The 17,607-nt window shown below is 42.2% G+C and overlaps 1 protein-coding gene across 9 annotated transcripts in view; it reads left to right on the top strand.

The window, feature by feature from the left end:
- Positions 1-17,607, top strand: part of SFXN1 (sideroflexin 1) — a 63,581-nt gene that overhangs the window by 10,841 nt on the left and 35,133 nt on the right. For 5 of the 9 annotated variants that reach the window (XR_013229287.1, XM_077327014.1, XM_077327013.1 and 2 more), the window contains exons 2-4: positions 5,142-5,319; positions 12,145-12,315; positions 15,484-15,582. Coding sequence is in view for 8 of the 9 variants with exons in the window: in XM_077327014.1 (XP_077183129.1) it covers positions 5,156-5,319; positions 12,145-12,315; positions 15,484-15,582 (434 nt within the window). In the remaining variant the exon portion in view is untranslated. Of the gene's footprint in view, positions 1-1,769; positions 1,884-2,552; positions 2,655-3,156; positions 3,202-5,141; positions 5,320-12,144; positions 12,316-15,483; positions 15,583-17,607 lie in introns of those variants that run through there. The other 4 variants (XM_077327008.1, XM_077327010.1, XM_077327009.1 and 1 more) reach the window with 4 other exon arrangements.

The raw sequence follows: 17,607 nt of genomic DNA, 5'->3' as shown, positions 1-17,607 counted from the left end.
CTGTGCTTGGCTCCCCCCTCCCCTTCTAAACTCCCCTAACCATGTGCAGAACACTTTTCTGCTTCAATGGGGACGGGGGGAAGAGGAAGACCCGAGTTCAAATCGATGTGGATTCAGCAGGATCCACAACGGAATAAACAAAGTAAGTGCAGATTCATCCCTGGTCCAGGCCATTCCTAGAGGGCAGCAGCTCAATGTGGACGTTACCATCACCCACAACTAAGAATTCAACACTTTAGAAGCTAACCATTGATGAACAGTGTTTTTGTATTCCCATTTCTTTCACAAGTGAAAGTATTAATACTCTTGTCTTGAGACTATTGTGAACAAAGATGTCCGCCCTCTTTCCTTTTTATTTATTTTTCTTCCGTACTATCAATTGTTCTTAACTTTAAATTATAAACTTGTGGATAGGTCATGTTTTTATTTTTCAATTTTTGTATGGCATCTACCCATTTAAAATGTGTGTGTGTGTTTTTTTAAAGAATACTTTTGTTAATCAGCTGGTTAATACACACTGGGCCAAGTGATCCAGTGCTACTTTTGTTGTGTCCCTGTAATAGAATAAGAGTTTATTGCATAGTAGTTGCATGAATCAGTAGAAGAATGAAAAGCATATATGCAAACATAGCCCTGACCTGGATAGGCCAGGCTAGCCAGATTTCAAAAGATCTCAGAAGCTAAGTAGGGTTGATCCTGTTCAATATTGGCTGTGAGACCACCAAGGAACTGCAGAGTTGCTACTCAGAAGCAGGTCACCATAAATCAGTTGTGACTTGACCTGTGCGTTTGGGCCTACTGGTGAGCGCCGCGCGGCAACCGCCACTCTCCGTCTCCCCCCCCCCCCTGGTCCCCGGCCTGAAAAAAGTTGGGGACCACTGGGTTTGATTCCCTTCTCCTGCTCCACATACAGCCAGCGGGGTGACCTTCAGTTTGTCACAGTTCTCTTAGAGGTCTCATCCCCACCTACCTCACAGAGTGTCTGTTGTGAGGAAAAGGAAGATGATTATAAGCTGCCTTGAGCCTCCTTTGGGTAGTAAAAAGTGAGGTACAAAAAAAGCAGCTCGCTTCTTCTCTGGTATTCTGAGAATCTGAATAATAGTATGCTTCATTACTACTAATTAATTTATTTTAGATTTATATCTTGATTTCCTCCTCAATGGGGACCGAAAGCACCTCAGAATGTCACTTTTTGTTCTCCCATTTTATCCTTATAAAGCAACAACTGTCTGTAAATTACTCAGTGAGTGTGCATAGGAGAAGGGGAATTTGAACCTGGATCTCCTGAATCACTGTCAGTGCTCAAACCACTGTACTGCATTGGCTCTCCAAACATAGTAAATAACTGGGGTATGGTTGGAGGGCACTTGCAGAACATGGGCCAATTCATTGCACGGAAGGAAAACTTCTGAGAATCATTAGCAAACTCCTTCAGTTCCACAATGAAAAAATGCTAGATGTAACTGTAACTAACAACAATAATAAGTAAAGATACTTCTTTGACATTTCTGTCATGTTCTTCAGTTACACATTACAATGTGTTAATTAGAAATTGTTCCATTGAAAGTTCAAAGGTCATGGCTGTTGGCACAGAAAGTAAGTTTTGAAAATGTGCATGTTAGACAGTTTTTTTTAAAGTGTCTCAAGTTTTTAGTTACCCTGTGCAGATCATTAGGAAGTTTAAGGACACAGTAGAAAGAATGCATATGTATATAATAGATTCATGTAATCTGTCATTTGAAATCCATAAATTATTTTTTTCCCCAAAGGCCTTCCTGAAGAAACACATCTTTAATTTCTAGTGGAAAGTCAAACTACATAGTGGCAATTACTCCTCCATGAAAACGTCAGAGAGCAGCGACACGGAAAAGGTTCCCTCAAAGGTTGCTACCATCATCAAACGTTAAGCATGTTCCTATGAATTTAGCAACCAGACAAATTCAAGTAAATTCATATGAGTGGAGTTGATCCAGCAGATTTTTTGGCCTCAAATAGGGTTTTCAAGTTGAAAAGTAGTACCGTATTTGCCGGCGTATAAGACGACTGGGCGTATAAGACGACCCCCCAACATTTCAATTCAAAATACAGTACTATGGGCCACTATGGGCAGCTATGTCTATCCCAACTGAAGTGCACCCGGCATATAGGACGACCCCCCCACTTGGAGGCATGTTTTTCAGCAGGAAAAAGTAGTCTTATACGCCAGCAAATACTGTAATTTGAAATGGGTCTGGAGCCAGTTGTTAAAGCACTGTGGTAGACTTACAGCTCTGGAGTTCGATTTTTTGTAATAGTTATGTTGCCCAAGATGCATCAAATATTAATTTTATCAGTAAAGAATTTTGCAGGATTGTCACAGTAAATTGATTCTGCTTATGTTATTTCCTCCTCAAGGCCAAGGTGTAAAAAGCCCAGTCCTCACACTTAATTTAAAATGAAAACCCTGTGGAGGGAACACAGCTTAATCCTTCTGCTTTTACATTGTGCAGGTGTTGCATGTCAACTGAGTAGTATTCCTCCAGGGCTCTTCTGTGGGGAGGCTGGAAGCAGAATCTAATCTTGTAGCTGTAGAGTTCTCCCTCAGACACCCAGATCTTCAGGCTTTTCTGTCTGGAACTTCCTTGTGAGATACCTTGCTCGGCTGTACTAAGCAGGTTAGAATTCCTAACCACTCCTGTTTCATCCTCCTCCTATTTTTGCTTGTTCCTTCAAGCAGCAGGTTCTAGGCTGATTCCATTTTTATGTAGTTTCTCCAGTTTTCCAAAAATTCATGCAGAAAGACCCCGAAGAGTGACCTTTTGAACTCTGGCTAGTAAAACCACAAATTGTTTAACAGAACTTCCAGAACACGTCTGGGTCTCGTTTAACCACCGTTTAGCATGTTTTATTAGGCACTTCTATTTTTCTCTCCTGTTTCAGTATTGAAAAGTAAAAAGCGATCACTAGCCCCCTTCTCTTGGCTTCCTGCTGTCTTTGTTCTGGAGCTGCATCAGCTGCAGCTAGCCTGAGCGTATAATCCTCCTGCCAATTCAGCTGCCTCAACTTTCTCCTTATGACTTCAGGAAGAAGACGATGTGGTTTTATACCCTGCTTTTCACTACCTGAAGGAGACTCAAAGCAACTTACAATCACCTTCCTTTCCTCTTCTCACAACAGACACCCTGGGGCTGAGAGAGCTACGAAAGAACTGACTGGCCCAAGGTATTTATTTATTTATGTTGCAGTTTATGTCCTGCTGCTCTCAGTGTGTCACATGGTTTCAGTTTCCGCCTCCTGAAAGCATATCAACCCCACCCTTCTCTCAGCATCCTGCCTGTCAGCCGTCCACTGCCAGGGGAGCCAACCATGCCTCGGTGCTCTCCCAGACTTGGGGGCCATCTCAGGTCCCGTCACTCCATGTGGCAGTGGTCCCATGGTTTCTGCTGGCTCATGGGCTCCCAGCCCCAGCATCCCCAGATGCAGGGTCTTTGGATGTTGCACCACTCCCATGGGTGGTGGAGAGGCCAGCATGACCTGCTCTCACCCCCACTCTTGCATTCCAGCCTCTATTCCCACTCTCTGCCACTGCCCAGGGTGCACAGAAAGGGCTCACTGTGGGTTGGGCCTCCATGTCCAGTGCTGGGCTCACCAGAGTCAGAACCTGAGAGTCTCCCAGTGCTAGCGAGGAACCCCAGGTAAGAAGGTTGCTGTGTCTGGGAGTCCTGACCTCTCCCCCCCCCCCCCGCCAGGGTATCCATCATATAGGCAAGGAATCAAAATAAAATCTCATAAAACATGGTAAACACCACAAGGTTTTGACAATTTGACACTAAAATGTCATAAAACGATAATGCGCACACCATAAAGTAGCTATTTTTGTATGCCTAGGGTCCTTCCATACATAATCCAGACTACCCAAATAAAATATTCAGCAAATATGCTTCATGCATTGGAGGTCTCTCTAAATCACTCTAAGTAACAAACTCCAAATTTCTCCCCTTCCCTCCTTAAGACCCATTATGCACGGGGGTTTTAGCGCACATTCGGGGTGGAATGGCGGCGACTAAAATCACCGATAATGCATGGAGCCGGCCGCAACCGGCCGCAGCTTCGGTGCATGCCGCCGAAAAAGCCGCGTCAGTGAAACGCGGAAGAAAGCGCAGCTTCCGGGTGACCGGGGCGCAACCAGAAGCGGCGCCCGGATCGCCGCGTGCATAATCGGTTACTCTGGGTTTTGCCGCCGTCGCACCCCGCCCCGTACATAACCGGTATGCGTCGCGTCTTCCCCCTCCGTGTTTTCCATGTGACCCGAAATCGCCGTTTCGGCGGCCGTGCATAATGGGCCTAAAAGATGCTCACCAGACCAGGCTCCCTCAAAAGCCATGGCAAACAGGCAGATTCTTCAGCATCTCCTGAAGATCTTTGTTGGAAGAGGGTTCACCTCTTCAGGAAGCCCATTCCATGGAGTCAGAGCCACAGTGGGAAAGGCTCAAGCTCTGGTTGATTCTAGACATACTCCCCTAAATGGTAGGATAGCCAATAGATGTTTGCCTGATGGCTAATTAGTGCACAAGGACATATGGAAATAGACAGTCCTTCAAAAAATGAGAATACATCAAGTTCTTGCTATCTGCGTATGCAGAAATACTGTGAATTTAGTGGGAATTTAATGATAATCTCAGTAAAGTTCCTCTAACTTCTTCATCCATGACAGATTATTAATTAAAGTAATGCAATAAAGCAGCCTGTGATCAATCAAAATTTCATTTTCTTAGTTTGTATGCAAACTTTTGTTATCTGCTTATGTTAAGTTTGCTTTATGAATGACACTATTAAACCATATATGTAACATTTTTCCTGCTATTCAGCACTATTTCCAATAGATGTTACCTAAATGATATCCAGTAAATATTTTGTGATCAGTACATGAATAGCTATTGATGTACATGGAAATTTATTCCTGGTCAACTTGTGCATTGCTGACAGAAGCCCAAAGGGAGATATAGAAACAACAATATTCTTTCAGGACTGCTATCTTGTGGGCCTCACAAGTGCTTTTGTGCTAAGTTCTTTCCTGCCAAGTTCTTATGAGAATACAGAAATTGGTGCCATGAAGAAATCTGTAACTGAAATCTACTTCTGTGTCTCTATTTTATATTTAGTGTTCTCGGAGAAGATGTCAGCAGACTTACCATTAGACATCAATATCAAAGAACCTCGTTGGGTTCAAAGCACATTTATTGGACGAGCCAGCCATTTCTTCACTGTAACAGATCCCAGGAATATTTTGCTGTCCAATGAACAATTAGAAAATGCAAGAAAAATTGTGCACGATTACAGGTATGAATCTGATTTTGACGGTTGTCCTATCTCAAGGGTTCAAGCCGGGTATTAACTCTCACAGTGTACATTAATAAAGCTAACAATAAAGTAACCATAGAAAAAGTGGTATCCAGGCTTCAAGGAAAAGTTTTTTGCTTGGGTTTCCAGTTAAGTAGCCATTTATGGGAGCTTGAGAAAGGTATTTACAATTATAGAAATTACTGTAGAGGTCTTTGTATAAGCAACTGGTTTTCCATTTTATTTATTTCTTTATATTACATTTATATACTGCCTTCCCTTGTGGCTCAAGATGATTTACACTAAAATTCATGGTGCAATATAAGGAAACGTCACTGAAAATGTATAATATCTCCATGTAGAATCTATGACAATAGAATATTTAACTTTTAACATTTAATATTATAAAATTGTTGTTAGGTGCGAAGTTGTGTCCGACCCATCGCGACCCCATGGACAATGATTCTCCAGGCCTTCCTGTCCTCTACCATTCCCCGGAGTCCATTTAAGTTTGCACCTACTGCTTCAGTGACTCCACCCAGCCACATCATTCTCTGTCGTCCCCTTCTTCTTTTGCCCTCGATCGCTCCCAGCATTAGGCTCTTCTCCAAGGAGTCCTTCCTTCTCATGAGGTGGCCAAAGTATTTGAGTTTCATCTTCAGGATCTGGCCTTCTAAGGAGCAGTCCGGGCTGATCTCCTCTAGGACTGACCGGTTTGTTCGCCTTGCAGTCCAAGGGACTCGCAAGAGTCTTCTCCAGCACCAGAGTTCAAAAGCCTCAATTTTGTGACGCTCGGCCTTCCTTATGGCCCAGCTTTCGCAGACATACATTGCAACTGGGAATACCATAGCCTTGACTAAACGCATTTTTGTTGGCAGGGTGATGTCTCTGCTTTTTAGGATGCTATCTAGATTTGCCATAGCTTTCCTCCCCAGGAGCAAGCGTCTTTTAATTTCTTTGCTGCAGTCCACCTCTGCAGTGATCTTGGAGCCCAGGAAAATAAAACCTGTCACTATCTCAATTTCTTCCCCATCTATTTGCCCCATCTATTGAGAGGGCTGGGTGCCATGATCTTTGTTTTCTTGATGTTGAGTTTCAAGCCAACTTTTGCACTCTCCTCCTTTACCCGCATTAACAGGCTCTTTAGTTCCTCTTCACTTTCTGACATTAGAGTGGTATCATCTGCATATCTGAGGTTGTTGATATTTCTCCCTGCAATCTTGATCCCTATTTGTAACTCCTCTAATCCCGCCTTTCTCATGATGTGCTCCGCATACAAGTTAAATAGGCAAGGTGACAGTATACAACCTTGCCGAACTCCTTTCTCAATTTTTAACCAATCAGTGATTCCATGTTCAGTTCACACTGTTGCTTCTTGACCTGCATACAAGTTTCTCAAGAGACAAATAAGATGCTGTGGTATTCCCATCTCTTTAAGAACTTGCCACAATTTGTTGTGCTCCACACAATCAAAGGCTTTAGCATAGTCAATGAAGCAGAAGTAGATGTTCTTCTGGAACTCCCTAGCTTTCTCCATGATCCAGCATATGTTGGCAATTTGATCTCTAGTTCCTCTGCCTCTTCGAAATCCTGCCTGTACTTCTGGAAGTTCTCGGTCCACATATTGCTGGAGCCTAGCTTGTAAAATTTTGAGCATATCTTTGCTAGCATGAGAAATAAGTGCAATGGTGCGGTAATTAGAACATTCTTTGGCTTTGCCCTTCTTTGGGATTGGAATGTAAACTGACCTTGTCCAATCCTGTGGCCGTTGTTGAGTTTTCCAAATTTGCTGGCATATTGAGTGTAGCAGTTTTACTGTATCTTCTTTTAAGATTTTGAATAGTTCTACTGGAATGCTGTCACCACCACTAGCTTTATTGTTGCTCAGACTTTATTGTTGCCCATTTGACTTCACATTCCAGGATGTCTGGCTCTAGGTCAGTAACTACCCCATCGTGGTTATCAGGGATGTTAAGCTCACTCTTCTATAGTTCTTCTGTATAATTTTGCCACCTTTTAAAAATCTCTTCTGCTTCTGTGAGGTCCCTACCATTTTGGTCCCTTATCATGCCCATCTTTGCATGAAACGTTATCTTCATATCTCCAATTTTCTTGAAAAGATCTCTGGTCCTCCCCATTCTATTGTTTTCTTCTGTTTGTTTGCACTGTTCATTTAAGAAGGCATTCTTTTCTAGCTTTCCTTTGGAATTCTGCATTCAATTGGGTGTATCTTTCTCTTTCTCCCTTGCCTTTCACTACTCTTCTCTCCTTAGCTATTTGTAAAGCTTCCTCAGACAGCCATTTTGATTTCTTGCATTTCTTTTTCTTTGGGATGGTTTTAGTTGCTACCTCTTGTACAATGTTGCGAACCTCCGTCCATAGTTCTTCAGGCACTCTGTCTATCAGATCTAATTCCTTAAATCTATTTGTCACCTCTACTGTATATTCATCGGGGATATGATTTAGTTCATACCTGAGTGGCCTAGTGCTTTTCCCTACTTTCTTCAATTTAAGCCTAAATTTTGCAACAAGAAGCTGATGATCTGAACCACAATCAGCTCCTGGTCTTGTTTTTACTGACTGTATAGTACTTCTGCATCTTTGGCTGCAGAGCACATAGTCAATCTGATTTCTGTGTTGACCGCCTGGTGATGTCCATGTGTAGAGTCGTCTCTTGGGGTGTTGGAAAAGAGTGTTTGCTATGACCATTGTATTCTCTTGACAAAATTCTACCAGCCTGTGCCCTGCTTCATTTTGTACTCCAAGGCCAAACTTGCCTGTTATCCCAGTTATCTTTTTGCTTCCTACTTTAGCATTCCAATCCCTCGTGATGATAAGCACATCATTTTTTGGCGTTGCTTCTAGAAGATGTTGTAGGGCTTCATAGAACTGGTCAACTTCATCCTCTTCAGCAGCAGTGGTTGGGGCATAGATCTGGATTACTGTGATGTTGAATGGTTTGCCTTGGATTCAAACTGAGATCATTCTGTCATTTTGGGGACTGTATCCCAAGACTGCTTTTCCTACTCGCTTATTAATTATGAAGGCTACTCCATTTCTTCTGCGAGATTCTTGTCCACAGTAGTATACCTGATGGTCATCTGAATTAAATTCACCCATTTCTATCCATTTTAGTTCACTGATTCCTAAAATGTCGATGTTCGGTCTTGTCATCTCTTTAACGACATCCAGCTTGCCTTGATTCATGGATCTGACATTCCAGGTTCCTATGGAATAAAAATCTTTACAGCATCGGACTGTCTTTTCGCCTCCAGTTACCTCCACAACTGAGCGCCCTTTCGGCTTTGGCCCAGTCGCTTCATTCATTCTGGAGCTACTTGTACCAGCCGTCTGCTCATCCCCAGTAGCATATTGGAGACCTTCTGACCTGAGGGGCTCATCTGTGTCAAATCGTTTTGCCTTTTTTATTCCTAATTTTTTAATTTTTATTTGTATGTAGATACAGAAAAGAACAAAGACATAATATACCCCCCCAAAGTCCCCATTTGCTTGAAATTTTGTTTTGCCAGATATTCCAAATATTTCTGTTGCCTGTAAATATAAAAACAAGGCAACAACAAAAAAAGCCCACTTTTACAAACATTTCCAACACTTACAATCAACCTTGGGTATTACAAAAATTATCCTTAAACTTGAACCATGGCCTATCCTTAAGCTAGGAAATCAACTGGCTCCTGCACTTGTTCACAATAACATATTTTATGTTCTTAACATTAAATGTTTCTTATAAAACAATATGAACTTTAACCCAGTATTTATAAAAAAAAAGAAATGAAAAAAGGAAAAACCCAATTTATTATGACATTTCCAGCTCCTTAGTTCTTTGATTCAGATCATTTTTATACTTTAACCCAGTATTTATTTTTTTAAAAGGAAAAAAGGAAAAGCCCACTCTTTCTCCAAGATGATGTCTTGACCTTAGCCCAAAATTTATAAATTTTCTCACATAAGAATTCCACAGTTCTTGAGATTCTTCAGCTAATTTTCTGTTGGCTATAGATGTAACCTTGTTGCAGTGATTGCATAGAAAATTAGGTTTTTAACACCATCGAAGAGCCTTCCTGACAGATATTCAACACCATATTTCCAGGTTTAAATTAGATACTTAACATTGAACATTTCTTGTAGAACAGTGTGAACTTTGGCCCTATAACTATACACTGATTTAAAAAGAGAGAGAGGGGGGAACAGAAAAAGCCCTGGCCTTGCTTGAGGCCAGACAAACCTCCCGGGGGCCAGGGATCACCAGCACTTTTGGTAGCATAGGTAGTCAGGGAGTCCCTCAGGTACTCAGAGCACAGACTGCGTATGGCCTTGAAGGTGATTTCCAGAACCTTAAGCCTGATTCAGTATTCAACTGGTAACCAGTGCAGCTGTTGGAGTGTGGGCCCTCCAAGTTGTTTCCGTGAATACCTTGGCTGTTGCATTCTAGACAAGTTGTAGTTTCCTGATGAGGGATAAGGGTAGGCCCACATAGAGTGAGTTGCAGAAATCCAACCTAGAGGTGACTATCACCTGGATCACTGTGGCTAATTGTTCTGGGGCCAGGTTGGTGTTAGTAGCGTGTGACCTTCATGGAGAGGGAGGTGTCAGAGATCACACCCAGGTTCTTAGCAGAGTGTAACCAGTAGGTGCTATCCCATCCAGGTAGGGCAGTTGTGCTTCCTTGCCTGGGCCTTTCCTACCAAACCACAGGATTTCCATCTTTGAAGGATTAGAATCATAGATTAATAGAATAATAGAGTTGGAAGGGACCTCATGGGTCACCTAGTCCAACCCCCTGCACTATGCAGGACACTCACATCCCAATCGCCCATCTACTGTAATCTGCCACCCTTTTGCCTTCACAGAATCAGCCTCTCTGTGAGATGGCTATCTAGCCTCTGTTTAAAAATTTCCAAAGATGGAGAACCCACCTCCTCCCGAGGAAGCCTGTTCCACCGAGAAATCGCTCTGTCAGGAACTTCTTCTGGATGTTTAGATGGAATTTCTTTTGAATTAATTTCACCACATTCATTCTAGTCTGTCCCTCTGGGGCAAGAGAGAACATTTCTGCTCCATCCTCCATATTGCACCCTTTTAAATACTTGAAGATGGTTATCAGATCCCCTCTCAATCGTTTCCTCTCTAAGCTAAACAGACCAAGCTCCCCCAACTTTTCTTCATATGTCTTGGTCTCCAAACCCCTCACCATCTTTGTTGCCCTCCTCTGGACACGTTCCAATTTGTCAACATCCCTCTTCAACTGGTGTGCCCAAAACTGAACACAGCACTCCCAGTGAGGCAGAACCAGAGCAGAGTAAAGCGGTAACATCACCTCCCTTGATCTGGACACGATACTCCGTTTGATACATCCCAAAATCCCATTTGCCTTTTTAGCCACTGAGTCACATTGCTGATTCATGTTCAATGTATGGTTTACTAAGATACTTAGATCCTTTTCACACATGCTACTGCCAAGAAAAGTCTCCCCCCCACCACCATTTTATATTGGTGTATTTGGTTTTTCCTACCTGAATGCAGAACTTTACATTTGTCCCTATTGAACTGCATTTTATTCAGTTTAGCCCACTTCTCGAGCCTATCAAGATCATCCTGTATTCTGCTGCTGTCTTCAGTTGTGTTTGCTACCCCTCCCAGTTTAGTATCATCTGCAAATTTAATAAGGATCCCCTCTAATCCCTAATCCAAATCATTAAATGCCACAAGTCTGACAGTTAACCCAAGTATGATGGAAGAGGCAGGGAACTAACACACACCACTTTGTAATTTTAACAATAAGAAATGGAACTTTATTAACTAGGCAGTTATTCTTAGTAAATGAAGTTTCAATAGATTATTGTGAAGCAGGCTTTGTTACAGAGATAGAGTTGTACTTTCTTCCTCTGGGAAGTTTCACAGCCTTGAAGCAGTCCCCTCAAATGAATCCAGTTTCCCTCAAGGCTAGAGAGTAGTCCTCTCACTGACACAACTCTCTTTTCTTAGCCCAAATTTCCCCACTTCTTAAATTCCACACTCCCTCAGAGCATCCCTGAATTCAGCCACTCAGCTCTCTAGAACTTGGGTTGGGAAGACTTCTTTCCTCAAGACTCTTCCCCCACTGGACACCAGAGTTTGGACTTCTCCCAAAACTCCTTTTCAGCTTGCCCCTTAGAACATGACCGTTCTCTGAATTCAGATTTTTGGCTCAGGCTTTTCCTGCTTGAGTGTCTCTCACTAGACTCACACGCCTCAGTATCCTTTCAGACTGACCCCCATATCCCCCTCCTTTTCCCCCCTTGCCCTGCCTCTTCTTGTCCTGACAGTTCAGTCTCTGCCTGGCATTAACCCTTTATTGGCCAGGATCTGCATAGAAACAAATAAACCTTGCATTAATTTCCTCCCCCCCTCCATTTTTCTGGATTCTGTTTCAGATGGCTCCACTTGAGCCAGCCTGACAATGCTTCCAGACATCTGGCCAGTGAGTCTGGGGATGCATCAGGGTGGCCATCCATCATGAGGAAGAGCTTGGTGTCATCATCAGTTTGGTGACATCTCAGTCCAAACCAGCTGGGCAGGAGGGCCATCAAGATATTAAATAGGATTGGGGAGAGAACTGCTCCTTGTGGTACTCCGCACAGGAGTTTTCAGGAATGTGATTGGTTCTTTCCAATTGGTACATGATGCTCTAGAGACTTTTTCCATAGTTACACAATCATATGGAGAAAACACATGCAACTTAGGTACCACAGTGCATTAATACTGGTATATTTTATGAATACTTTTTATTTATTAATATTTGTATATACTTCTTTTTATCCCAAGGCAAGGTATTGTGCCCCCTGGACTGACAGAAGATAAATTATGGAGGGCAAAATATATCTATGATTCAGCCTTCCATCCAGATACTGGTGAAAAGATGGTTTTGATTGGCCGAATGTCTGCTCAGGTGCCTATGAACATGACTATCACTGGCTGCATGATGACCTTTTATAGGTAAGCAATAAAATCTAAGCATAGATTTTTCACTGCTATCCTAAAAACTAATTATGTCCCATTAAAATTAAACGGGAATTGATACTATAAATTGTTTTGGCACAGTAGTCAAAGAAATATTAATTTTAATGTTTTATATATCAAACACTTGACATTTTGCAATTCTTTTCTGCATATTTATCAGCTATGTTGATTATAAATTTATCATAGACTCATAAGTAATGTGAGATTTTTGTCTCCTAACCACCTCTCAAATAAATCCTACCTTACTTCATCGCCATGAAGAAGTTCATCTTGGGAATTTTTAGTTTTATAAATACACTAATATAAAGTTCATTGTGTGCTGTAATGCAATGGGCACTAGCTCATAGTTTGGTGTAGATTTTGTGTCTCACACTGTAAGATAAGGTCTCTCAGTGCACAACAGTCCTGACCCAAACCAGGTTCAAGCATACCTAGGAAGTGAGGAATTCAACAACATGAACCTACACCAATCTGACAACCTTACCACTTCTCTACCACATATTTCTTGACTTGAAATAGGCCAGGGGGTGCTAGGTGGCTGGTCGGGTGGCTGCAGAGGCATTAGGTCCTTTTGAGGCCCCACTTTCAAATCTCAAGGAATATTTCCAACCCAAGGGTAGCCAACCTCCAGGTGGGACCTGGAGATCTCCTGGAATTACTGCTCATCTCCAGACTATAAAGCTCAGCTCCCCAGGTAGAAATTACTGCTTTGGACAATGGACTCTGAGGCATTGTACCCTTTTGAAGCCCCACTTCCAAACCTCTCTTTCACTGGGCTCAGCTAGCACAGTCTGTTGCTTGGCTGGTGATGTCCGCCGTTCTGAAGCCTAAGGCCTACTGTTAGCAACTGAAGTTCCTGTTGTTGTCCGCAAAGCCAAAACTGAAAAACCTAGTTCCCCTAAAGTCTCACTCTACTTTTCTCTAAACTGTTTGTATGAGAACTCCCACGCTACCTTCACGTGAAATTCTGGGTCACTTATGTCTTTTGTTTTGTAGGCCCCTTGTGGCAAATACTGATTTTAATTTATTAGACCAGGCTTGAGAAAGTCTCTCTAGCCAGTTGCTTGTTCACCATTTACAGTTACAGGGTCTAAATATTCCTTATTTATATCTTCCTGCATTTTCCAGACTCGCAGGACCCTTGTCGGTTTGTCTGTTTGTGAAAAAGTAAAAAACTGGTGCTGGTAAGGGCTGGCCAAAGCCCACAACCCCTGTGCCACTCAACCCCCTTCAGCCTGCAAGCCTCTACCATTGTCTCTACTATTGCTGTTTATTTCTAGACTATAAAGATCAGCTCTGCAGGAAAAAAAAATACTGCTTTAGAGGGGGGACCCTGAGGCTTTGTCCCATTTTGTTGCCCCATCTCCAAACCTCCAGGAATATTTCCAACCCAGGGGTAGCCAACCTCCAAGTGGGGCCTGGAGATCTCCTGGAATTACAGCTCATCTTCACGCTATAAAGATCAGCTCTACAGGCAGAAGAGACATGCATGGCTTGGCTGCAGCTGCCCTTGAGCAGCGAGGCCATCCACAGCAGTATTTTAAGTGAAAAGGGGCCTCCCTGTCAGACAGCGTTAGTCAGAAGGGGAAAGCTTTCCCCCCACAAAAGGAAAGCACACCTATGCTCACAGACTCCCCTGTGTTGCTCTCAGAAACACATCCCTCACCTCAGCCAGTTGATGTTAGAGGCTTCCTTTACAGCAGACTTGAAGGGAGGAGGCGGGTTGCGGAATCCAGAGCAAGAGCAGCAATTGGCCCTGGGGGAGGGGAGATTCTACCAACAGGACTCTTTTAAACCTTCAGTATGTTTATTATTTATGTATTTATTTATTTAGATTTTTATACCGTCCTTCCATATGGCTCTGGGCGGTTTACATATAACATCATGGGGTAATTACTTAGAATGTTGCAACAAATATAACAAATATAACAATCAGGAACAGGAACATTGACACAGCTTTGGGTTGGTCAGATTACTCAATAGAGGAGGAGCTTCTTTACTCATTTGGGAAGTTGCCCAGGCCAGAACAGGATGCAATCATAGCACGCCTATCTTCCCTTACAGTAGCGATCCCCAACCTGTGGGCTATGGACCACATGTGGTGCTTCGACTAATTGGAGGTGGGCCCCGAAGGACACCTTCCTCCCCCCCCCCCCCCCCGGCCCTTTACAACACACTTCAGGTGTCATTGTCTCCCATCACTCCCAGATGGGACTACCTCGTTGCAGAGAAACAAGCTCAGGGTTCCCATTGATTTGTCATTGTCATGAGTTAAAATTTCCATGAAAATAAAATGTTCCTTATGTTCATTGTTGTGGCATGTCTGTATCATATTTTGAAGGGATGTTTAAACATTACCATAGCGATCAGAGAGCATTAGGGCAGTGGTTGAGAGTAGAGGAGTAAACTACCCCCCCCCCACCGGGCCTCAGTAAAATGCGTTGAGTGGTCTCCGGTGAGTGGTCCCCGGTGATAAAAAGGTTGGGGACCACTGCCTTAGAGGGTTGGTCAGATTCTTCAGTTGTGGGAGGGGGCGGCTTTATGTATATGATTATGTGGCATGCTGAAAGTAAAGCATTAAATCTCCCTTAGCCTGTCTATCATATTTTATATAATTCTGTGCATAAAATTATAGGGATTAATTTTTCCCTTGAAGGAAGGAAGGAAAACCAAAGCAAATAAGTGTGTCAAGTAATAATGAGAATATTAGAGAAATCAGTGCAAGAATTCCAACATTTTAGTACCTGAGATTAATCTAAAATGATGATAGCTTACTCACTATTAAAACTCTAACACTTCGCTTTTTAATTTGTATTTTCTTGTGCTGGAAAATTATCATTTGTGAATGATAGGGTGTCTTATTCGATATTTTAAAACAAGTTTGTTTGATGGTACAGTGCCTATGTTTCCATTTTGAACTTTTTCACTCATTATTATATTATCATCTACTGATTATTGTATATGTATCTACATATGTCTCTTAATCCACTAACCTTTATTCTTTATTTTTATTATCAGATTTTTATTCTGCCCTTCCCCAAGTTCTTCCAACTAGCTCATATAGCATAGAATACTTTTTCTTACCAAGCACTGAAATTTGGTTGTAACATGGGAAAAAAATTAATCTAACTTTCTTGTTTTAAGAACGACTCCAGCTGTGATCTTCTGGCAATGGATTAACCAGTCATTCAATGCCATTGTAAACTATACCAATAGGAGTGGAGATGCTCCAATAACTGTCAGGTAAATTAATGAAAGTTAACTCTGATATGTGTGTTCAGTAATTTTCTTTGGTTTAGATAGAGTTCAATAATAGATATGAGCAGTCAAATAAATTATTAAATGTTTTGCAAACAGAGTGGCTATACATTGAAATATGTTCTAACTTTTTGAGTCTCACATCAATAGCATAGTCTTGATAAGATCTAGGGTGTTCCATTATGCTGGTAGAATGAACACTGGCCCACAGAATCTTCCCCAGAAAGTGAAGAATGGATGAGAATTTTAACTGGCTGTGGAATCAGCATGATGCTCTAGATTTTGATCAGGGGCCAGGCAGTCACAAGTTTGAAAAGGCTCGGTTCTTTTGGGAGTGCTTGCTGTGAGCAGCATAAATACTCCTTTTCATGAATGCCTTTCAACAATTGTAATAGTGACAGAATGCCAAGTTTAGATTTTTATTAAATTTGCAATTTGGTCTTTCTTAGAATTTCTTGACATGATGACATGTAAGCACAAGGTAAAATATAATGGGAAACAGAATTTAATATAAATATTAATATAAATAATACTTTGTTGTATATATATCCATATATGTAGAACATTTCAAGTCCTTAAATCACTTCTCATACATAATCTCACTAGGACACATGATGCATGACTGCCAAGTTACTTCTGTCTGGTACTAAAAGTGCAAACTAAAAATATCTTTGCATGCTGATAATCACATTTAGTTCAGTAGGTTAAACAACTAATTAGGCTGTTAATGAGTTCTAGCTGTTCACTGTAGATTGTGGTGGGTGGAAATCACAACACTTCAAACTGGCACATATGATTGGTATTTATAGCCTTGGCCATTTCTGATAAAGAATACCATAAGGATATTATTATTATTATTATTATTATTATTATTATTATTATTATTATTATTATTATTATTATTATTATTATTAAGATATAATTTAATTTATTTCCCGCCACTCTTGAGGCCAGCTCTTGGTGGGTTACAAACATCCAATTAAAAATCCCATTAAAACCCACCACAAAATCACAGTAACAGACACATGGTGAAATACCTCCAACTCCCCCACCCCCATCCCTACCATTGGATGGAAGGAAAGAGGTCAGATCACAATAATGCTGTTTAACACCAGAGGAGCCCATCAATATTCCTCACTGACCCTGGCCCCAATCAGACCTGGCGGAAGAGCTCAATTTTGCAGGCCCTGCAGAATGATGACTGGGCTGGACCAGAGGGTGCATAAAGATGTTAACTAGTGTGGGGGAGAGGATCACACCCTGAGGGACCCCACATGGGAGTTGGTAGGAGCACAACAACTCCTCCCCCACGGCAACCCTCTGGTCTGGTTATGGAGAAAGGAGCATATCCAGCTAAGAGCTGTGCCCTGTATCCCCATCCCGGTGGACCAGCAGTTCATGGTCAACCATATCAAAGGCAGCCGACAGGTCTAACAGAACCAACACAGCCAACCCCCCTCAATCCAGTTGGTGGCGGAGAACATCCAACAGGGCGACCAGCACTATCTCTACCCTGTGGCCAGGATGGAAGCCCGACTCATGTGGATCAAGAGCTGCTCAAGACTGAAAAATATTGAGCTGGATGAAATAAAGGTAATGCACATAGATGACAGGGAGAAAACATAGGAGCTGTTTGTTAGACTGAGGACAGATATACCTGTAGACCAGTGGTTCTCAACCTGGGGGTCGGGACCCCTTTGGGGGTTGAACAACCCTTTCACAGGGGTCGCAGCAGGGTGAGCAGCTTGGCCGAGATAGCTCGAGATAGAGCATTCATCTGTCTGGAGCAGCGGAAAAGAGCATGATGGAACAAGAGGCAGAACTGAACTGAGAAACGCTGGGGGAAAAAACAGTTTATATCCCATCCTGAACAATGGATCTTCATGCCACTGGTCAGTTTTGGTTTATTTCTTTGAAAGAACATTTGCATAATCTTATGGTTGGGGGTCACCACAACATGAGGAACCGTATTAAATGTTCGCGGTATTAGGAAAGTTGAGAACCACTGCT

This window comes from Paroedura picta, chromosome 3, assembly GCF_049243985.1.
Source record: "Paroedura picta isolate Pp20150507F chromosome 3, Ppicta_v3.0, whole genome shotgun sequence".
NCBI lineage: Eukaryota > Metazoa > Chordata > Lepidosauria > Squamata > Gekkonidae > Paroedura > Paroedura picta.
This window is presented reverse-complemented; position numbering and strand designations above follow the sequence as displayed.